Source organism: Eretmochelys imbricata, chromosome 4 (genome assembly GCF_965152235.1).
Source record: "Eretmochelys imbricata isolate rEreImb1 chromosome 4, rEreImb1.hap1, whole genome shotgun sequence".
In the NCBI taxonomy this organism is placed as follows: Eukaryota; Metazoa; Chordata; order Testudines; family Cheloniidae; genus Eretmochelys; species Eretmochelys imbricata.
This window is the reverse complement of record NC_135575.1, coordinates 55,748,031-55,772,011: the sequence shown is the minus strand read 5'-3', so window position 1 is coordinate 55,772,011 and position 23,981 is coordinate 55,748,031. Positions and strand designations below refer to the sequence as shown.

At 43.0% G+C, this 23,981-nt stretch overlaps 1 protein-coding gene across 1 annotated transcript in view; it reads right to left on the bottom strand.

Moving 5' to 3' along the window:
- IL15 (interleukin 15) overlaps positions 1-23,981 on the bottom strand; it is a 97,546-nt gene that overhangs the window by 39,967 nt on the left and 33,598 nt on the right. Inside the window, exon 2 of the mRNA XM_077815294.1 lies at positions 11,887-12,016. Coding sequence (XP_077671420.1) covers positions 11,887-11,949 — 63 coding nt within the window. The 5' untranslated portion in view covers positions 11,950-12,016. The remainder of the gene's footprint in view (positions 1-11,886; positions 12,017-23,981) is intronic.

Below are 23,981 nucleotides of genomic sequence, written 5' to 3'. Positions count from 1 at the left end.
GCTAGTAATACCTTATCTAAAGTGATCACTCTCCTTACAATGTATATGATAATCAAGGTGGGCCATTTCCAGCACAAATCCAGGGTTTAACAAGAATGTCTGGGGGGGGGGGGAAACAAGCGGAAATAGGTTACCTTGCATAATGACTTAGCCACTCCCAGTCTCTATTCAAGCCTAAGTTAATTGTATCCAATTTGCAAATGAATTCCAATTCAACAGTCTCTCGCTGGAGTCTGGTTTTGAAGTTTTTCTGTTGTAATATCGCAACTTTCATGTCTGTAATCGTGTGACCAGAGAGATTGAAGTGTTCTCCGACTGGTTTATGAATGTTATAATTCTTGACATCTGATTTGTGTCCATTTATTCTTTTATGTAGAGACTGTCCAGTTTGACCAATGTACATGGCAGAGGGGCATTGCTGGCACATGATGGCATATATCACATTGGTGGATGTGCAGGTGAACGAGCCTCTGATAGTGTGGCTGATGTTATTAGGCCCTGTGATGGTGTCCCCTGAATAGATATGTGGGCACAGTTGGCAACGGGCTTTGTTGCAAGGATAGGTTCCTGGGTTAGTGGTTCTGTTGTGTGGTATGTGGTTGCTGGTGAGTATTTGCTTCAGGTTGGGGGGCTGTCTGTAGGCAAGGACTGGCCTGTCTCCCAAGATTTGTGAGAGTGTTGGGTCATCTTTCAGGATAGGTTGTAGATCCTTAATAATGCGTTGGAGGGATTTTAGTTGGGGGCTGAAGGTGACGGCTAGTGGCGTTCTGTTATTTTCTTTGTTAGGCCTGTCCTGTAGTAGGTGACTTCTGGGAATTCTTCTGGCTCTATCAATCTGTTTCTTCACTTCCGCAGGTGGGTATTGTAGTTGTAGGAATGCTTGATAGAGATCTTGTAGGTGTTTGTCTCTGTCTGAGGGGTTGGAGCAAATGCGGTTGTATCGCAGAGCTTGGCTGTAGACGATGGATCGTGCGGTGTGGTCAGGGTGAAAGCTGGAGGCATGTAGGTAGGAATAGCGGTCAGTAGGTTTCCGGTATAGGGTGGTGTTTATGTGACCATCGTTTATTAGCACTGTAGTGTCCAGGAAGTGGATCTCTTGTGTGGACTGGACCAGGCTGAGGTTGATGGTGGGATGGAAATTGTTGAAATCATGGTGGAATTCCTCAAGGGCTTCTTTTCCATGGGTCCAGATGATGAAGATGTCATCAATATAGCGCAAGTAGAGTAGGGGCGTTAGGGGACGAGAGCTGAGGAAGCGTTGTTCTAAGTCAGCCATAAAAATGTTGAGAGAAAACCTTTTGTAGTGGTAAACGCCCATTTTTTCACGGTTTGTGTGTATAAAAAGATCTTCTGTACTTTCCACAGTATGCATCCGATGAAGTGAGCTGTAGCTCACGAAAGCTTATGCTCAAATAAATTGGTTAGTCTCTAAGGTGCCACAATACTCCTTTTCTATTTAGAACCTGTTTTCTTTATTCTGTTTTGCTATTTATCTCCCATTAAATAGTCATAAATGCATGTGTTTTTAACAGTCTACTTCCTCTATATTGCAAATAATATTCACAGCGATATTTTTAGAACTAGGAGAATAAAATTAAGACAACCCAGTACACGAAAACAAATTAACCACATGGTTCAGTGGACACTGAGGCAGGAAAAGCAATCATAAAACAAAGTACAATAGTTTAATGCGTCTGTTTAATTCATCTTAAATAAAACCCTACCCTAGGTCTCCGGAATCTATACAGATAACCAGATATTTTCAAAAAGTATGTTCTAAGTCAGGGGTCGGCAACCTATGGCACGTGTGCCAAACACAGCACGCGAGCCAATTTTTAATGGCACGCTGCTATCTGCCGGACCTGGGCAGACAGCAGTGTGCCACTAAAAATCCTGCCCAGCCCACTCTTTTCCGCCCCCCACCACCACTCTCTCCTTGCAGGGCAAGCAAGTTTAATATAAGAAAAGGTAAGACCATTCAGCTTGTTTTAACTTGTGGCTGATGTCCAGTGCAGATAAAAGACAAAACAGCCAGATCTCAGAGGTAAATGAGCCCTAAGATTTCACTGGTGGACCTTGTACCTATAGGATTCATAGATTCCAAGGCTGGAAGGGACCACTGTGATCATCTAATCCAGGGGTTGGCAACCTATTGCACGCATGCCAAACATGGCACGCAAGCCAATTTTTAATGGCACGCTGCTGTCTGCCGGACCCAGCAGCATGCCACTAAAAATCCCGCCCGGCCCGGCCTGCTCTTTTCCACTCCCGGCCCACTTCTCTCTCTTTGCAAGGCAGGCAAGCTTCCCCCTCCCCTGGCCTCTTCCCCCAGAGTGCTGGGTTCCTGCCCCTCCTTCTCTCCCTCCCTGGGGCTGATCAGCTGATGGCTCTTGCTACAGAGAGGGAGAGGTAAAATCGGAGCCACAGCGCGCTCTCTGCTCCGGGGACCTTGGGGAAGGGGGTGAAATCAGGGCATATCCTCTCAGGCCCCCTGCCGTGAGCTGCTCAGGGCAGGGGGCTGGGAGCACCCCCATGACCCCAGCCCACACCCCCAGCCCTGACCCCTGAATCCCTGCAACCCCAGCCCTGACTCCTGCACCCTCCTCACACACCTGCAGCCCCCTGCCGGGACTCCTGCACCCCACACACATCCCCAGCCCCCCCACACCCCATGCCCTGATTCTTGCACCCCCCACATCCCCACTCCCACCCTGAGCACCAAACGGGAGCTCCTGCACACACACCCCATATTCCCACCTGCACTCCTCGCACCAAATGGGAGCTGCCCAGGTAAGCGCTCCACTCCCAAATCTCCTGCCCCAACCCTGAACCCCCTCCCTCATTCTAGCTCCTGGCCAGACCCTGCACCCCAACCCCCAGCCTGCTCCTTCACCCCCAGCCCTGTTCTCAGCACACTCCCACCCTCATCTCAGTGCAGAGAGAGGAAGAGAATGGCTAGAACCAGGGAGAAGTTAGGTACCTACTCTATGTGGACAAGGCCGGGGCTTCAGACCGGCAGCGGGCTGAGTGAGGCCGGCAACCAGGACCCTGGCTGGCAGGAGCCGGCGGACGGAACCCAGACTGGCAGCGGGCTGAGCCGCTCAGCCCGCTGCCAGTCTGGGGTCTTGGCCACTGGCCCCGCTCAGCCCACTGCCGGTCTGCGGTTCTGGCTGCCTGCCTGCCCCTTGCCAGCTTGGGTCCTGGCCACAGGCCCCGCTGCCAGCCTATGTGAATTGAACCCCAAGCCGGCAACGGGCTGAGCGGGCTGGCGGCATAAGATCAGCATTTTAATTTCATTTTAAATGAAGCTTCTTAAACATTTTGAAAACCTTGTTTACACACGACAATAGTTTAGTCATATAATGTATAGACTTATAGAGAGAGGCCTTCTAAAAAACATTACAATGTATTATTGGCACGCGAAACCTTAAATTAAAGTGAATAAATGAAGACTCAGCACACCACTTCTAAAAGGTTGCCGACCCCTGCTCTAAGTTCATAGCAGTATACTGCATGTCAAATCTGTAGTGGCACAGTCAGTTATAGATTAATAGGTATGCAGATTTGAAAAGACAAAACAAACTAATGTGCTGCAGCAGAAGGTATATTTTTCTAATTCTCCTACCTGCATTTCTATGTCATCCTTGGGTCTGCAAGAGTTAAGCAGAAGTCAAAAAAGACAGACACAAGGCCTAGTGTCAATAGGATCGCAGATGTTAATCAATCTCTCAGGCTTAAGCAGTTTTTCCAAAGCTATGCTTGTTCGCTATAACCTCCAGGTTTGTATTTCAAAGGTCATGTCATAGTCAAATGATCTTTTCCTTAATCACAGACTCTCGGCTGTGACAGGGAGGAGTCATTTCTGTGCTATTGTTAAAGTTTTACAAATACACCACCACATTGTATAGATTAGCTTTTCTTAAGGTGGACTGATTTCTGGGCATCCATTTCACTTGATTACTTTGTTTATGTCCCTGGTTAACTACAGCTAAGTCAAATGTAGCCAATAAACTTAACTGAAATGAAATATTTGAGGTTTTTTAAACTCATTTTTAAAATACAGATATAGAGTGGATTTTTTTCTTTTAAAAATCAACTGTACTTGGTGTTCTGGGAGCATATCCAATGATCTTTTGTTTTGCTGCTGAAGTATGTGCATTCTGGGATTTTTCTCACTGCATATTGTGGGATGCCTAGCAGAAGGCAGGTGGAAGCCAGTGGAATTCTGGGACTTGGGATCAAATTCCAAAACTCCTATGATTCCACTCTTTCTGTCCCATGATTCCTCTCTTTCAGGACAGGTCATTTTCAAATTGCTGTCAGCCAGCTGTACCCAATAATTACTCCTTGGGAAATTCTGCGCCACTGCGCATGTGCATAATTCATGAGCCGTGCATATTTTTTAAAATTTTTCACAGAAAAAAGCTTCTGCTGAAAAGTAGCTGCAGAACCAGAGGGCACTGTAGTGATAGAACACAGCAGCTGCCCTCAGCCAGCTAGGGAAGAGAAAAGAGCCAAAGAGCATTCTTTGCATTGCCTGTCAGGCCAGGTCAGGAGAGAGGGACTATGGGGAGACAGACAGCGTAGGGCTGCTGGGGGATCAGACAGGGGCTCATAAGGGCTAGTGGGGGAGTACAGATTGGGGCAGGGCTGAATGGGAGGTGCAGGGCCACGGCGGGGGGGAGGGAGGCACAGAGCAGGGCCACAGAGGGACAGGGGAGTGGCTGTGTGGGGGCACAGAGACACATGGGGATAGGGAGGGGTGCAGGGCCACATAGAGACAGAGGGTGGTTGAGTGGGGGCACAGAGACACATGGGGATAGGGAGGGGTGCAGGGCCACATAGAGACAGAGGGTGGTTGAGTGGGGGCACAGAGACACATGGGCACAGGGGGAGTGGGTGCAGGGCCACATGGGGCTGGGGAGAGTGGGTGTCTGAGTGGAGGAACACGTGTGCCTGACTGAATAGGAGAGGCTAGGGGTCAGCCAGGGTCTGCATGGAGGAAGCTTTCTAACAGTCCTTCCCCCCACCCCCACCAAAAAACCTGTTTCATACTTTTCCCATCCATACCCTACAACCCTCCAAGTTCACACCCAGGCTCCTTCCCAGCAATTATTTCCCTCTCCCTCAGCTTCTCCGTTACTCCAACTCCCCCAAACCTCCACACTGCTTCTGGGAAGTGTGTGAAATATGGTTTTTTATTGTAGTTTAAATGAATTATTACTCAGAGCTCTGTATTAATATTCCTAGTAAGGAAGCTATTTGTCAAAAAAAAATTTCTGAATCTTTTTTTGTTGTCTGTATTGCTACAGTCATACTTGCTGACAGGTATTTTGAAATAAATGATGCAAATAATTGAAATTGGTATGATTATATTGTGTTATTTTGACAAATAAAATATGCAGAATTTTGCAGAATTGGAAAATATTGTGCACAGAATTTTTTATTTTTTGTTGCAGAATTTTTTATTTTTTGGCACAGAATTCCCACAGGAATAAATAATGCTTTGCGCCACATTGCTGGCAATTGTGAAGACACGGAGGCTGTTTGTGCTTTATGTGAGCTCTCAGAGCCAAGTGACTCTGGTTTTGGACTTTCTCTGCTGCACCACCGAGTGGATGAAGTTGCTGCAGCAGCGGCTTCTTCAGCAGCAGACAGAGGAAGATGAGGATGACACCAGGCAACTATTACTACATGAACTCTTCCTGAAGCAGCTTCACATAGTGTAGCACCATTGCTGGGCTCAGAAGCCAGGATCAACTGGTGGGAAAGAATCACCCTGCAGACCTGGGATGACCAAATTTCAGGATGGCGAAGGCAATCTTTTTTGAGATCTGTGCTGTGCAAGCCTCAGAGTTGCAGTGACAAAGTACCAACAGACAGTGGCCTGTACCCATTGAGAAGCAGGTCACCATTGCCCTCTGGAAGCTGGCCAACCCCGAATATTACTAGGCTGTAGCCAATCGGGCATAGAGAGACTGACATTTGGGGCCATTGTCTTGCATGTATGTTGCACTGGGTTGTAAAGCTGGGTAATGCTCAGGAGGTTATTGGTGGCTTTGTGTTCATGGGGTTCCCAAACTGTATTGGAGCAATTAATGAGATCCAGGTGCCTATTGTTTGCCCCCACACTAGGGCTTGGAGCTTATAAACAAGAAGGGGTATTCCTCCCTGATGCTCCAAAGTGACCACAGAAAATGGCCCACCTTGATTATCACACACATTGTGAAGAGAGTGGTCACTTTGGATGGGCTATTACCAGCAGGAGAGTGAGTTTGTGGGGGGGGAGGGGGCGGAGGGTGAGAAAACCTGGATTTGTGCTGGAAATGGCCCAACTTGATGATCACTTTAGATAAGCTATTACCAGCAGGACAGTGGGGTGGGAGGAGGTATTGTTTCATGGTCTCTGTGTGTATATAATGTCTTTTGCAGTTTCCACGGTATGCATCCGATGAAGTGAGCTGTAGCTCACGAAAGCTCATGCTCAAATAAATTGGTTAGTCTCTAAGGTGCCACAAGTACTCCTTTTCTTTTTGCGACGACAGACTAACACGGCTGTTACTCTGAAACCTGACTTTTAAAAACACATTAGCTGTTTCCATTTGTTTCCCATCATGGTATCACTGTAGGGCAGAATCAAGATTATGTGAGTACTTCAACGTGCATTTCCTGACATATTTGGATTTCTGTTATGTGTAATCTTAACTCTGCATTTATAATGCCTACTCTTGAGTTAATTACAACATTCTTGTAATGAGTTTTACCTTTAAAATTATTGATACTTGCTTTCAACCTTAATTCCATCTTAACTCAGTTTTTGGTCTGGGGAGTTCCTTGGTTTGCTGCAGCTTATTAAAATTTTACACTGTAATACTAAACAAGAAACCCAAAGAGAAACCACAATGCTATATTTCTAATGGTTTGAAATATGTAGTATCAACCTTAAATATATTATTTAATATTTTTAACTTTTAAGGACAAAATGCACCAGAGTAAAACAGTCAGAGCTTACTGGCCAGTTAAGCTGGATATACAGCTGCTTTGCATCTTCAAAGCAGTGCAAGGCAACTGTAGTGTAGTGGTTAATCTGGCCTTTAATTTGCAATTGATTTTTTGGTTTAGAGGGTGATATTACAGAGACTGAAACTGTGTGAAAGGAAGGACAATGATTAGCCAAATCTCAAGCTCCCACTTTAAGGGCTCCCCCAACCCCCAATGCTTCTGGTCAGTTTCCCCAGCAGTGCTGTCTTGGTGCATAGCAAAGCTGAGGCAGAAGAGTCATGAGGAGTCGTCTTTCAAGCACAGATGCTCAAGTTAGTATGCAGCTACAGAACTGTTAAAGAACAGTGACAGCTGGGCCAAGTAAACTGTACGGTCTCCCTCATATCTTTGAGCCATTACAACCACTAGAATTGTTGCATGAAAACTAGCTGTAGAGAAAGAACGGGGTTTAGTTACTTCTGATATCACAGTAGCCCCTCTTATGTGTTACCTGAGCTGTTGAACTGACCCTGCCTGTAGCTTATAATAAGTAGATACAAAAATAGTTAATAATGTAAACTTTAATTATACCTTAATCTCTTTAAATATAACCTACACATGAAACTTTAATCAATTTTAACTATCAGGAATGTTTGAAGATTCTGTTTTATTCTATTATTGCTATCATTTGAGACCAAGAAAACCCTGATGCAGATGATAAATTTCTTTAAGAACCCAGTGTTTAATTAAGTTTAACGCTAACGGTCAGATTTATATAACAACATTCCAGAATTGTCATTCCGTATGTCACTCTGTTGAGTCAGGGTGAAGCAATGGAAACAGCTACAAGCATGTTCAGAGCTATTTTTATTTAAAATATCACCATGTTTATTCATCACCAAGATTTGCGGTCTGCTACTGTCCAATTTTTAAGTACTCAGACATTTTTGGGTTTTTTTACACTGTATGAATTACACCTGTACAACAGCATGGGCTTTCACCTTATTTACTTATAAAATCTTGAAAATTCATTCATTCTTTAGCTCAAAGAGAAAGTACTGTAAGTTTGGAGAGGTTACAGAATATTTTCCATATGTAACAAAGATGTGAATCGCAACTTTAAGTGTGAAACGGAACTCAGCCTGAAGTGTAGTGTCACAACCAGGGCCGCCATAATTAAATGTAGCATATTTTCAAAACATTGTTTAAAAAAAAGTTGATACCATTTATAAATTATATTCCGAGAGTGGAATTAAAATGTGAAAGTAGTAAGTTTTGGGGGGCAGGGAGCGTGTTTCTGTTGTGTGTTAGTAAAACTGAATCCTCATCTCTGCAGCACATAAACCCTATCACACTACAAATAATATAAGACTAATGTAGAATATGACAATATTATTTGTTAGCCTGTTTTTAAAGGTTTTGGGTGATTTTAATGGGACTTGCACTCCTAAGTCACTTAATTGCTTTTGAAAATTCCATCCTTCATCATAAAAGGGACAATTTACTTCAAATATTTTTGTCTGATTTGTGGGATTAGCTAGGGATTAATGCCAATAGCAGCTATGTTAGAACTGTATATCTATTTTTAAATGGCCTTAACATTTTAAATAAGAAAGAAAAGAGAATCAATAACCCACAACCAGAAAGGCTGATTATTTGTCAGCAGCCTGATACAGCCCTTTATCTCATTCTCCATTTAATGCTAGGTCTAATACGTAGCAACTATGTTCTTAATTACATAGATAAGCACCTTCTAAGCAGTGAGAGGGTCCAGACTATTTAAAGAAACCACACCAAACAAGCACACAGAGGGAAAACATCTGAAATAGTGAGAACCACTGCGGGGATATGCAATTATAGAATGAATGTGTGCAAAATTGTATGTCCAGATTTCTCAGACGGGTGCAAATCTCTAAAGGGCACAAGATATCATTTCATTTAAACAAATTCCAGGCTGCAGCAAAGGTGGGTATATATTTTGTGAATAATCAATAATTTCTAGCAAGTGATTAAGTGTATTCTATGTAAATAGTAGAAGAATAATAGATTGCTCAAATGGCACACAGAACAGAATTATATAAAGGATTAACATGTCCTCATTGTTACAAGATTTCTGCAAATCCAATGCTGCAATTCACTTTTTAAATGAACTGTTTGAAACAAGGAACTTTCTTATAATTAATTCTCTCTCTCTTACATCATTTTAAGAATACACTAACTTACAAAGCCAAGGGCAGAACACTATCACTTATTTACTGGATCAGCCAGACCCATTTATTTTTAAAAGTAGGATATTTGCCATTTGAATCTTGTTTGCTAATCTCTAGGACTATATTCTCCCTTCTGGATAAATGTATAACAAGTTTTTTCAAGCTTGTAGGGCTCCTACAGTTGGGTGTCATCTAAGGCAGGCAACATGTGAAACAATTCACTAACCTTTCTCTCCCATAAAAAAGTGTTAAGAAAACACCTGAGATCATAAACTTCCCTGAGAACCCAGAGATCATTTAACAGCAATCCCAGTTCCAAGGCAGCAACAATTCCAATCTCCTCTCCATAGAGCTGAGCCCACCACAACCCAGCAGCTCTCCCCTTTTTGCTAGATAAAGAAGACCAATCTATCAGGCTCTATATCAAACATATTTCAGCAATATACCAATTAGCGGTCTTCTGCAATCCTCACTTGTCAAACTATCAAACCCTTTTAATGGTCACAGGGCCAAAATAGGCTCTGAATTTACTCCAACCATTTCCTCCTTAACCATCATTATGATCATGTAGTCTTTGTACCGGAAGGGACAAAGGAGTGATGGTTAGGGAACAGGGGTGGGGTACAGCTGAGTTTTAGTTAACGGCGTAATAGAATCCAAAAATATTACTCATTTATTTTCCTGCTATAGGTCAATCTGAACTACTTACTGTAAACCAAGAAATGAGTAAGGAATTATACAAAATGCTAGTCCATACTAATCAAATTAAGTTGACAATCTAATTAGCAAGACAACTGTAAATTAGGTGGAAAGTACTGTTGAGGATTAATATGACTCAGTCATATTCATTTCCATATATATATTTTGGTCATCTCCCCCTTGATTGCATTAATGTAATGATGCAAATTGGAGTTCACAATATATTTCAGACAGCTTTAGAATTGTAACTATTCAGTAACACCAGAAAGTTCTCTCTTGGAAGGTTTAAAATCATCTACAGTATGTCAGAAAATTCTAGAACAAGCATAATTATGATAGTATACTAATTCGGAGTTGAAGCAAGGGTAGGAGACAGAAGGGGACATTATCTTTAATTATGTGAGAAAGGATAATGGAAGAAAGTCTTTTTTTTGTGAGAAACAAAATGATCAGACTTGCAGGTTCAAACATAAAGTCTATTAAATATATTATTTTACATTTATTTAGTTCCTTTACTCAAAAAGTCTGTGCAAGTATATCACAACCATTAATTATATTCCACAATACCTCTTAGAGGGAGGTAGGAGATATTGAAATCATCTCACCATCGAAAGGTAGCTGTCTCTGGGAAAAAATTCAACTGGTAGTGACACACACTATTGTCACACAGCAATTTAGGGATATGAATTGAAGGAAACAGCCAAATCTTTGGTCCTTTCTCTGGCTGCTGCAAAACTGGCTTAACAGGCTCATGTGGGAGGCAGAAGTAATTACTGTAGCTAAACAGGAATTTGGCCAGGACATTAAGACTAATAGTTCTACTTCTGCAAAAAGTAACATGAGATGTTGAAAACCCAAAAGCGAGTCAAGCAGGTTGTTTTATGTTGCAATAGAAAAAGTACTTTTCATAGTACTGTGCAGTTTAATAATATACTTGGTCTCTGTATCAGAACAGTCAGAGAGAAAAAAAATCAACTGCTAAATAACTAACATCCCACTATTTGCATCACTCTGATTTTCCTTGAAAGTCTCTCCCCCAAATATTGACAATGTTCAACTTTCCATAGTTTGCTTGGAAACTGTATGGCTTCAGACCATTGCTGAGAGATGTTGCACACAAAGTAATCATGATGTCTGTTATTAAGGTAGCCTAACCATTTCCATGATCCCCCTGTTTTCAATTGTTTATAACTTTGACAAATGTTAATCTTTCGGGATGAAGTCTTCCATGGTTGCAGACTGCCTCAAGTTGATTTTTTTGGGAGAAGAGGGAGGATTAATCAAAAACAGTGTAGCCATTTTCAAGAAAGAGGTAAATGAAAAATAGAAAGTTTTGGCTATATTAAAAAATAAAATTCCCACCATCTTTTGAACAGCTCTAGCATCTCAGTGGTTTGAAATAGGAACTTGAAGTTTGAGAAAGGAATAGTTTTGAGGTCAGCCATTCACTGTCCCCATGAAAATCCATCCAGATTTTACCAAGTTATAAACCATGTAAAATCACCACTTTTGCACATGTGTCACTTCTGAAAGTTCAAACTCATACTGCGTCGTTCTGAAATAACTATACAGCACTATAATGTCCATACAGGACACAAGCAAAATGGCAGCAGTAACTTCAGCTGCTGTTTTCCCTCCATCAAATCCCTTTGGCCTAGATGTAACTATCTTGAGGTTTATTAAATAACAAACCAGCAAATGAGAAAGAAATAAAACTGATACTAGACGTTGCTGTGCTAAATAAAGAACATTAATAACAATTTAATAAACTACGAACCTTCAGCATTCTTTGAATCATTCTGGTAAGAATGGGCAATAGGGAGTGAAAAAACACAAGAGAACCAATTCTGTCATCTACAAAATTAGGGTTAATTTAAAGTTTTAAATATCATAACAGTTTTGAGCATCATAAAAGTATAGGGTTGGAATTGTTGAATTATTTTACACCCTTTGGAACATAAAATATTCTTAAACCTTGGTAACAAATGTGACTTACCTGAGTCCCTAGCCAGTGCCATGCTCCAACAGAGTTCCATGGTGGCCATGCCATCACCAGCATGGTGCCTACTGGGACATCACTCAAATCAGAAGCAGATTAGCTACATCAGAAAAGTTCTTTTGAGGACCTAGAGGTGAAAAAAACCCAGTAGGTTTAATGCTGGGCTGAAAGGCATTCAGAACATTACAACTATTGGGGGCATTCAGTTGCTGAAATTTTGTAATTTATCTTTGCAAGTCATCTTTAAATCTTCTAAATGTTAGAAAAACAAGACATGGACTTTTAAAAGATTGCATTTATCTGTTCAGTGCCGGAGACCCATCTTGCTTCTGTCATCTTTGAATGCTGAAGTATGTTTTGGGGTTATTTTGGAAAGGGGTGTTTTGGCAGAGTCACTTTTTGTGATTGATAATGACAAGTCACAAGAGAGACCGAACCTAAGTTAGAAAAGGAGCAGTACTAGTACCATTAATGTCAATACAGTGCCATGCTTGATGCAAGGGCAGAAGGGCTGCCCTAACAATACTGAAACTTTGCTTTTTGTGCATGCACATGTACACACACACACACTCGCCCCCTGCACAGACAAATGTACACTGCAGATGTAGGAAAACTCTTGCTTTAATCACTACCTGAAGGGGGCTTCCAAAGAGGAGGGAGCTCGGCTGTTCTCAGTCGTGGCAGAGGACAGAACAAGGAGCAATGGTCTCCAGTTGCAGTGGGGGAGGTCTAGGTTGGATATTAGGAAACACTATTTCATTAGGACGGTGGTGAAGCACTAGAATGGGTGACCTAGGGAGGTGGTGAAACCTCAATCCTTTGAGGTTTTTAAGGCCCGGCTTGACAAAGCCCTGGCTGGGATGATTTAGTTGGGGTTGGTCCTGCTTTGAGCAGGGGATTGGACTAGATGACCTCCTGAGGGCTCTTCCAACCCTATGATTCTATGAAAGAAGCTAAAAACAAAGTAAATTAAGTAATTATCATAACATGTCAGGTAGGTCAGTTCTTAAGAAGCTACCCATTGTTTTTTCCACCAGCTTTATTTAAGCAGTGCTTCTGTAGTGGGGGCAACACGACAGCTGCCCAGCCAGTATCTCCTACTATCCTGTTAACAGCCCATTCCCTTTTATATTATATTTGTCTCAGCTAAAACAATGAAAGTAAACTAGTAAATTTTGTTTCTGTTTTAGAGTCAGCTTTTGTTTTTTGCACTCTTGGGTTCTGGTGCACTTGCACAAGTGTTTGGGAGAATGTTTATTTGTTTAAAAAAAATCTGTTGCCATTTTAATTTAAACAACATTTATGGAATATTTCTATTGGTCTTAAATTCTGTAAAAACCCATTTTACAAAAAGGAAAATATGGAAAACATTTCACCTGAGACCAGAACTGTAACCATGGTGGGGCAAGCAAGGCAGCCACCCAGTGCGCAAAGCCACAGGGGTGGAAAAACAGGGCCAGAGGCGATGTGGGGGGGGGGCAGAGGGGGGCACATGGACTGAGGTGAGTCAGGGGATGGAAGTGGCGCTCCCTCCCAAAGTCCCACCACGCAGGGCCACTCGCCCCCTAAGGGAGCATGCCCAACAGTTTGAAAACCTCTATGGGGCGGTCACATTTCCCCCATACCCTACTATTAATAGTTGTGTCATCTCCGAATGGGGCACAAAAATTATGAAAAAACTGGCAGGCGACACAAATAGGCTTGCTTGCCCCAGTGCTAAAATGCTTTGTTACAGCTCTGCCTGAGAGAGTCCCTTTAACTTGTACCAGCTGTTTTTTACGGGTAGGCTTAATCATAAAGTCAAAACTGTTGCAAACAGGGTGTGATGGGAAAGGCCCCCATCCCACTGACAGCCAGCCTAACAAGCATCCCTGCACTGAGGCAGTGTCAATTAGGCACACCTGCAGAGCATGCTGCACCTGGAGAAGGGGAGCTTAATAAATTGAAACTGGCCAAAGAGGAGTAGGGGAAGTTTGCCCAATCTACCACAAGGGGCAGAACAACCCAGTCCAGTAATTCACCACTTTCTTTCTATGGCCTGAGGCCCAGATAGCATAGTTTTCCCATGTACTTTTTGAGAAGAACTTTTTCTGTTGGCTGGATGTGTTACAACCAAAAGCAAATTACAATCCAATGTCTTAATAAATCTTTCTTAACCATAATATTTATGAAAACAAAGTACCCAATACTCTGAGACCTAAAGCTTTCTGTAAAATAAATATTTATATAATTAATACTTTTATTTTATTTTCAATATTAATAGCTACAACAAATCTAGCAAACAAATTACTATATAATACCATTACATCACACACCGAAATACTGATTAAAACACTTTACCAGTTGTAACAATGCTGTCTTTGGTGGGACACTTCTGAGAGTATCAATTCAGGATAAATTGCTTAGAGCAGGGCAGTCACAACCCAAAGCTAGGTATCACCTAGTGGGGGTTCTCCACTAAGACACACCAAACCAGACGGACAGAGAGGACTTTGGTTTTACCCCACTGGCTAACCATAAGTTACACAAAAAATTCCCTTAGACACTCCAGTTTCCCAGTATCACCACCAGTGCCACTCGTTATGGGGATGAATGGTTATGAAAACCAATACCCCACTAAAAGAAAAAAAAAGGTTCTCCCGATCACAAAAGACCACGCCCCAGACCCAGGTCAATATACCAGTCAGATCTGACCCACAAATCACGCTGTTGTCAATCCTTCAGAGTCTAAAATCTAAAGGTTTATTCATAAAAAGAAAGAAATATAGATGAGAGTTAAAATTGGCTAACTGGAATCAACTACATGCAGTAATGGCAAAGTTCTTGGTTCAGACTTGTAGCAAGGCTCTGGAGTACATCCACAGCTGGGATGGAACATTCAGCCAGTCCTTTGTTCAGAGCTTCAGTTTGTAGCAAGGTTCCTCCCAACGTTAGAAGCAGGACTGAAGACAAGATGGACGGGTTTTCATGGCCTTTTATATTCTCTGCCTGTGGAAGGACATCCCTTGTTCTTACTGTGGAAAATCACAGCAGCAAGATGGAGTCTGAAGTCACATGGGCAAATCACATGTCCACATATGATTCAGTTTGCAGGCCGACGCCATTGTTTTCATGTTAGTTTGAATGTTCCCAGGAAAGCTCAGATGTGGATTGGCGTGTCCCAAAGTTCATTGTCAGTTAAGTGTTTCTTGATTGGGCACTTACTGAGAATAGCCCTTTCTCACTAAGCTGACCAAATACGTCACTGAGCCTACTTAGAATCAAAACACATAGAGATACAAGTCCATAGCCAATATTCATAACTTCAACTACAAAAATGATACACATATACAGATAGCATAATCAGAACCAGCAAATGAGAACCTTTCCATAGACACCTTACATGACAACCTTTGTACAATATTTGCTGCAAATATATAACAATGATCTATACGGTCACAGTTTAAGTCAATAATGTCACACCAATGCTACTGTTTGGTTAGAATGGGAATATGATTGTGTCCCCAATGGGGCTTTTGCCATTGAATTCAATGGGAGCAGGCCCAAAGAAAGTGATGCTTAGAGTTAAAGTTGCCTACCCCTTTCTATTGTAAGATCCTGTTGTCCTTTGCTTATAACTTGGCCAAACTTTAACCATTTGGACTGAAAATTTCCATGCTGAGTGACTGCCTCAGGCTGACTGATTTTTTTAAGTTCCATCAAAAATGGTTCAAGCATTTCCAAGAACAAAATTAGGGGAAAATGCATAGTTTGGCTAATTTTAAATTCTTACAGTGATTTCACTGAAAAGCTGTAGAAGCCCATGTTTCTGAGCAAGGATTTGAAATTTGACTGCATGGAAAATTTGGCCAAGTTGTAAGCCTTTAAAAATCTTAATTTGCATATGCTCAGTAGAGGTTTGTTGGAGCTTGCTACCGAAATTCTCCAAAGATTCCATCCAGAGTTCCAAGGCAGAGTGAGACTTTCCCTGCAATTGTTTCTTCTGGAAGTTAGGGGTGCTGTGGTGCCAGGCACTGGAACTCAGAGAAAGGAGATTGTCTCTCCTGTGCTCTCGCTGAACCCCTTGCTGGCACACAACCAGCATGGAGGAGAAGGACCTGAATATTGAGAGATGAATGTAGGAACTGGGCAGGAGACTGAGACAGGAATTTGGGATGGGGAGGGAGAATGAGGCAGGAACTGGCAGGGGGAGGAGGGCTGGGAACAGCAGCAGGATGGATGGGATAGGAAGAGAAGGGGAGATCAGGCTTTGTGGGACAGAAACAGAAGAGTTTATAACCACAAGAGCACTTCTCCTTTCCTGCAGTTTCCCTATTCAGGGTTGGGAAAAGGCTATAAAACTCTCCAAAACTCATGACTGTACACATAGCTATCATGAAAACTGGTCTCTCTATGGTCCACTGATATCCAGTAGAAGTATCTTTTCTTGTAGCTGGCCAAGTCTCTGTTCCACATATCAGGATGGATTGAAATACAGTATTATACTTGTAGGGGCAAGGCTGCGGAAGATTGGCAAGGAGCTAAGTGGTGGACTGAGTATGTGACTGGATGTAAGCGGAGGATGCAGGCAGTTTCAATTAACTTTGTCCGACAGACCCTGCCAAAAAGATATTGTAGCATAGCTCAGCATATTTTTGCCTGTAAATAAGTTAGTTTATGTAATAAGCATAAATCATACATATAAGAATGTAACCAGCTGTTGACCCCATGTAACCGCGAGATAAACACGGAGAATATAGCGCCGCAGAGGACTCCCCCCGGCGGAGTCCTGCCTGGTCAGCTGTCCCGAATGGCCAGAGTCCCCTGCAGCCCCTCCGCGCATCCTAAGGGCTCCCCGCACAGATTGGAGCGTAAGTTCTTCCTTCCTTCCTTCCTTCCTTCAATAAAGCAGTTTACTATTCTTAGGCCAGAGTGTCCTCCTTTCGCTGATATCTCCGCACCCTGGCCCCGGCCCTCGCGGGCACTCGCACAATACTCTATATTTAACTTTACTGGCATCTTTTTAATCACAGACAACTGGGGGTCAACTCCTGCCATTTGCACCAAGCAGCTTTGGTATGATGCCGGGCATCACTCAGTAAGGCACTATTGTCAGCAACCATTGATCCTAGGTATTTAAATTCTTTCACTCTTCTAAGTTCTCTGCCTGTAATATCCTTTATTGTGGGTCTGCTCCCTCAGTTATGAAAGCCTCAGTCCTATCAACATTCACTCCTGCTCAAAACTGTTGCCACCGTTCAAATTTCGTTTGCAGGGTCTCACAATTTTACACACATATCACTCAATCACCAGTGAGCAGCATATTCCAAGGCGGCTCTCTCAGGATAATCTCATTCGTTACATCCATAACAACCACAAACAAACAAGGCTGTAGCTCCATTCGGGTTTGCCAACGGTAGCCACTCCATCACACATGTCCTGGACAAAATGGACACAGGCTTCTGGCACACCTCTCCGTCACAAAACTCCACCAAATGACTTCTCTTGGTGTGTGATGGTACACCTTCTCCAAGCCCACAAGACCATACTCCATTGCTGCCTCTTTCCTCTGAGCTTCTCCATGAGGATTCATAGACCAAATATGGCATCAAATGTACTCCTTCCCAGCCTAAATCCATACAGACCCTTCCAAATTTCAATTCTTCCATGCAGACGCTTTTCAATAACCTTCTCCTATGCTTTTACCGTGTTGGATGTCAGCTTAATTGCGTGATAATTAGCACACAGTGTAATATCTTCTTTGTGTTTAAAAATAGTCACCACAAAGCTTTTATGCCATTCATCTGGCGTTTTCTTTCTTAAGAATGTCACTGAAGAGACTTGTAAAATACTTGACACCTTCCTTTCCCAATGACTTCAACAAACCCATTGGTACTTCATCACGCCCAAGTGCTTTCTCCTTTTCCATTTTCCTCAGTCCTTCGACAGCCTCTTCTTCCTGTATGCAATCTATCCTGGCCCAGTTCATTTTACATATTCTTAATTCCTCCTTTGGATTCTCCTCACTCATTCAAATGATCACTCCAGACTTGGCTGAGTCACCATTCATTCACAATAGTCTATGTTCATTTCTAATATGAGAAAACTCATTTACACCCTGCATCGTTTTTGCTCTTGCCTTAGCAAGTTTGTAGTTGGTCTTTTCTCCCTCCCAGTCAGTTATATAGCTCATCACATGCCAAATTTTTAGCTTAGCAGCACTTCTTTTGGCCTCCTTTTTTGCTTCCATGGATGCCATCTTATCACTGCTGAAACCACTGGACTGCAATTTTAATGGTTACCTTTTTCTTCTCAACAGATTCTTTAACTTTCATTTATTTCTTTTTTAAAACACCCATCCAAGCAGGCTGAGGTCTGGTGGATGGCAACAATCAGGTGCAGCCTTCAGATTCGTAGGGAACAAGAATTCCCAGCTCTTGCAACCTCTTTCTGAGCTGTGGGAGGGGAAGAGAAGATCCTTAACTCCTATTGCTCCTTCCAGGAAGGAATTAATAATTATTGTGGCTTCTAAGGGAGAGACATGCAGCCAACACTGGTGCACTGGCCAAGGCTATAAAACCAGCTCTGCAGCTTGAAGAAGTTACCAGCTCACTGAGCTCGTGCTCAAATTTCTCATCATGTTAAATAAAGAATAGGCTAATTAGTATGACATTATTTGAGATACAAAACAGACGTACAAACAGATGTACAAAACAAAAAAAAGGGCCAGAGACACTGTCATTATTCCCTCACTCAAAACTACTCTTCCACGGGTGTGTTGCTTTCAGAAACACCCACAAACTCTTCACCTATATCATCATATTTTGCAAATGTATAGTTTGTTGAAAACATTGGCTAACAACACCACAGACTGAAGTTCTTTCTCTAGCAGTCAGAGAACGGGCAGCAGCTATACAATCTTCCCCACACTGCCCCCACGAATGTGCCTCAACTCTAGTGCATACAAAACCCATATGGGAGAGAATTACCATGCTTACTCAGTTCTTGGCCTCTCTGCTGAGACTGCAGCAAGGGGGAAGTTAGTGCCATTTGTTGTTGTTTATGATGCTCAAAAATGGATGGCAACCACCAAACTCACTTCAAATATATTATAATGCCTAGAAATGAATCTAGAAAATTATTTTAAACGGTAAATACCAATCCAAGTTTTTTTTTATTTAAGCATCTTTCTGTAGAAAATAAAAAAATAAAATTGTTAAATGTATAAGCCAACTTTGTCATTTACAGGTATTTTTACAATGCAGTCTTTTTAAATCATTCTTCATCGGAAAAAATCAGCCATTCATTGCTAAACAATTTTCCAGCATTGCCAGTACAGATAGCTGTTAAACTATTACACTGTTGATTGTGATTTATAAGGCCCATAACGATAACAATCTCTAAGCGATCACCCTGTGCTGCCATTGAAATCATACCTCATCTGTTGTAGCATGACATACCATATAATGATTCGCAATGACGCACATATCTTATTACCACCTGCTGGTAATAACCTATCAGACAGAGTGACAGTTTAATTATACAGTACCTCTCCTGCTGCCAAATGACTGACTTCCAAATATTATTGCTGCTTTTCACCAACTTCTTAATGAAAAAAAAATACTTAAGCTTTATCCTCTCATCCCCCTGATTTTACACTGGCACTTTACTTAATGACCGGAAGACTGAGACTTCAGCAAATGGTTTAAATGTAGTATAAGCTACAGTCTGAATGGGCTCTGCCATCTATTGATGAACTGGGGGAAAAGACCTCCAGACCAGACCATATTTGCACAGACACACCTTCTTTGCCTAGATGATCAGCAGGCAGTCCTACTTTGCGGAAGTGATCAACTTTGGCGGGTTTGGGGTTAAAATTCACCTTAGTGTTGGATGAAGGGATAATAAAATGTTATCCTTACTGTATGACTAAAGGGCAGCTGAACTGAATTTAATATGCCCTAATGGGGAGGGGTCCATCTAATGTTAACCTCACTCACCAAGTGATTGGGGGCAGGGGTGGAAGTGATGCCAAATCCAAGTGAAAGGAACAAGTGGGGATAGGTGTTCCTACCTGGTGCTGTGGACTCTGCTAAAGGAGTTCTAGATGCTATTTGATTCTCCTCTTCCAGTGTTTAAAGACAGAGCTGATCTGACTCAACTGAGAGGCCTTATTTCTTCTCAGTGACCACTAGAACTGAAATCACTGATGAGCTAGCCTCGGAGGCTGGTTTGGGGATGGTGTCCGGATGAAAAGCAATGCGGAGGAAGAAACACTGAGGTTCCCCACTAGCAGGCAAATCACTAAGAATGGGGCTAAGCGGTGGAGCTTCAGCTCACGGCACCGCAGCTAAAGGCAACAGCAAGCGAAGACAGCAGCAAGACCAGCGGGCAGCAACGGTGGTAGAGGCAGTAGCAGCAACAGAAGTGGCAGCATCATGAGCAGGCAGTGGCAGAGGGGCCAGTGATGCCAGGGGGCAGCAAGAGCAGCAGAGGCAACAGCAGCAAGCAGCGGCAGTGGTACAGGCATTCTGGGCCTTCGCTGACCTCGGGCAACCAACCGTAAGTGAGTTGCAGTGCAGGGGAAATAGAGGAGCGGGATGCTAAAGGGACTTTCATCCATCAGACTTTCACTTAGCAAGGGCAGAAACTGAGGCAAAGGATGACTGCCCAAGATACCGTGGGGTTGGTGTTTCCTTATTGTTTGCTTCCTTATGAATTGCCATGCTGGTGTTTTCCCAAGTTAACGCACGGCACCCTCACCTTTTAATAAGTTTACTTTTGTGGTACATAGATTTAGTGCTTGTGAGTGGGGAAGTATTGCCTCTTACAGGCACCCGAGCTGGTGGCTAGCTTTCCCAGATTTCAGGGTGGGGTCTCAAGATGGTTCTAGATGGTTCTGAACCCCTAGGTATTGAATTTGACCCTTTTTGCTGCCACCACCGCCTGGCAGAAGGGTTACAGCAGAAACATTTGTGGAGCCCTCACTGTCTAGATGCACATGTCTACAGTGTGAAAGGGCCAAGCCTACCCCTACAATCCTTGACTGATTGGTGGCCAGACAGAAAAGAGAGATGGCCCCAGAGCCCTGGTTGATTAGAGGATGGGGAGGAAACCCCACCTTTGACTTCCTGTTGCCAGACTACCTCTCACTGGGGAAGTCAGTAATGCCATGGCATAGAGGGAGCTCTGCCCTCCCCAAGTGGGGAGAGGCCACCTTGGTGGCTCTGGGCCAATGGGCTGACACAGGGATGGGGGTGAAGAGAGCTTAGGTGGAAGCACATGCTGTTGCTGCTGCTTCTAGGAGACCTAAATACAGCCTGAATCTAGGGTTAGAGGATCGGCTTCAGAAGCAGGCTAGGAGAATGGCCCAGTCACTGCAGCCCTGACCAGCACAGTGATCATGGGGATGGACAACAGGCAACACAGCTAGATACATGAGGTTCTGGAAATAACCTGGAAACTTTCAGAACAAAACTGGGCTTTTTTCCCCATTTTTTCCAGAGGCTTGGTGTGGAAAAATTGAGGGGAAATTGAAAAAAACTTTGTGAAATATTCTGTTTGCCAGAAGCTGGGAATGGGTGACAGGGGATGGATCACTTGATGATTACCTGTTCTGTTCCTTCCCTCTGAAGCACCTGGCATTGGCCACTGTCGGAGGACAGGATACTGGGCTAGATGGACCTTTGGTCTGACCCCGTATGGCTGTTCTTATATTTCCTCTCAGAATGACCAGTGACAGAATTTTAGAGTAATGTTTAAAATGATATTGTTACTGCTACACTTGAGTCCTTCAAAATGTTTTTAATAACTAATATTTCAAATGAAGTTTATTTCAAAACTTACATTATTAGGCAATTGTAATTCCTATATACTAGTAGGCCTATATACCATATATATCTATGTAACCCTCAGTCAGTAGAGAGAAATGCCATTTTTACTAGAGAACAGGACTGAGTTCAGGGGCCCTTCCTTGTGGCTTGCCACCTGTCTGCCTCCCTTGATTTCTGTCCTGGAAGTGGTGTTTGGTGTGGAGACAATGTGAGAAGATTGGGACAAGCAGCTGCTACCCTGAAACTGCTATCCTCTTGACTAGCCCTGGGGAGCAGCCCATTCATCCAACAGACCTTATCTCTCCGCAGTGGCCTGGCAGGTTGACACCCTCAGCCTGGCAGGGGAACCATTTTCTGCCTGCTTGCTTGTGCAGAGCCACTGGGGCAGATAAAAAGAGTCAGGGAGAAACTTGAGGGGCTGGAATGAATCCTGCTCTGAATCCTGACCCAGAGGTCCACAGGAGGAATCAACTGCCCTGGCGAGGAGGAGCTCTTGGTTTTTTAGTTTTTGGTTTGTCTTCCTCAGAAAAGATGGTGTGACATCTTCTAACATATGGAAGTATTTCCACACTGAAAGTCATTCAGACAAAAAAGGACTTGTATTTTGCAAATACTGCCAAATGAAATATGCATTTCCAAATGCTACCAGGATGACCAAACACATTTTTGAATGTCTGAAACATCCTACAGACATTAAACTATCTTTCATGAGTGGAAATGAAGGTCAAAGAAGACAAGCATAAAGTAGATGACACTGAGAGTAGTTGCACTTGCAACAAATGTTTGCGATCCTGCTTCTGTGACATCATCATCTGGAAGTATTGTTCACTCAAGTTCAAACATCAGGAAAACAATAGGCATTTTGACCAGTCATATCCAAAAAAATCCCCAAAATGACTTCATTTATAGACAAGATGACATCTGAATATCAACAAAAAATTGACCAAGTTCTCACAAGAGCAATATTGGCTTCTGGTACTCCATTATCAGTCACTGAAAACAATTATTGGCAGGCAGCATTTAAACCATTAAGACCAATTACCCATTAGACAGTCTTTGAGCAAGCCTTTTCTACAGTCATAATCTGAACGTGTAATACAAACTGTGCCAGAAAAAATTAATGGAGTTCTTTGTCTAGCAGTACTTACAAATGGGTGCACAAATGTCTGGGAGGGAGGAATTATAACCTTTGTGATAACACCTCAACCAGTTTTTTACAAGAGCATAGAAACAGGAGTGAACAGTAGTATAGACTGTAACACTCTGTACCTCGGGGGAACACCCTGCACCCCCATGTTTATCCTTATGATTGTGTGGTATCCAATGCAAAGTTTGTCATGTCCAGTGTCTTTGGAAGGCTCGCGGTGCACTGAGCATTGTTGTTATAGTAATGTTATAGGTTGTAATTTCATGTACATAGTTATGAGGCTGAAAATGTGTCCTCGGGGTTTAAAACAAACCCAGGAAAAACTCTCCAGGAGCAGAGGGGCAGTTCACACCTCATCAGGGCATGTATGGGACAAACCCAGCCCAGCCTCACAGGAACAAAGGACACTGGCCTAGGCAGCAACAGAGGATCTGTTGGACTCTGAAATGAGTCACCCCTCTTCCGGTGGTCAGTTTGGGACTACAATGAGGTAATGCTCACCTGACTCTGAAGGGGCGGGTGGGGGGGAGAAGCCAAGAGAGAAGAAAGAACATGATAAAAGGGAGAGACATTTGCCATGTTCTCTCTCTTCCACCTCCATCTACAGACACCACACCAAGTGACTGAAGCGCTGATCAAAGGGGAGAGCCTGGTTGAAGGGCAACCAGCCAGCCTGTGATGAGAAGCATCTAAGTTTGTAAGGGCACTGAAAGTGTTAAGATCAGCTTAGAATGCGTTTTGCTTTTCTCATTTGACCAAATCTGACTTGTGCTTTGACTTAAAAATCTATCTTTTGTAGTTAATAAATTTGTTTATTCTACCTGAAGCAGTGTGTTTGGCTTGGATCATGTCAGAGACTCCCCTTGGGATAACAAGCCTGGTACATATCAATTTCTTCGTTAAACTGACGAACTCATAAACTTGCAGTGTCCAGCGGGCATAACAGGACAATGCAAGACGGAGGTTCCTTGGGTTGTGTCTGGTACCGGAGATATTGGCTAGTGTCATTCGGTTGCACAATCCAAGCAGCAGCTGGCCAAAAGCGCTCAATTACATAGCTGGGAGCAGTTTACATGCTAGAGGCTGTGCGTGAACAGCCCAGGAGTGGGGGTTCTCACAGCAGAGCAGAATAA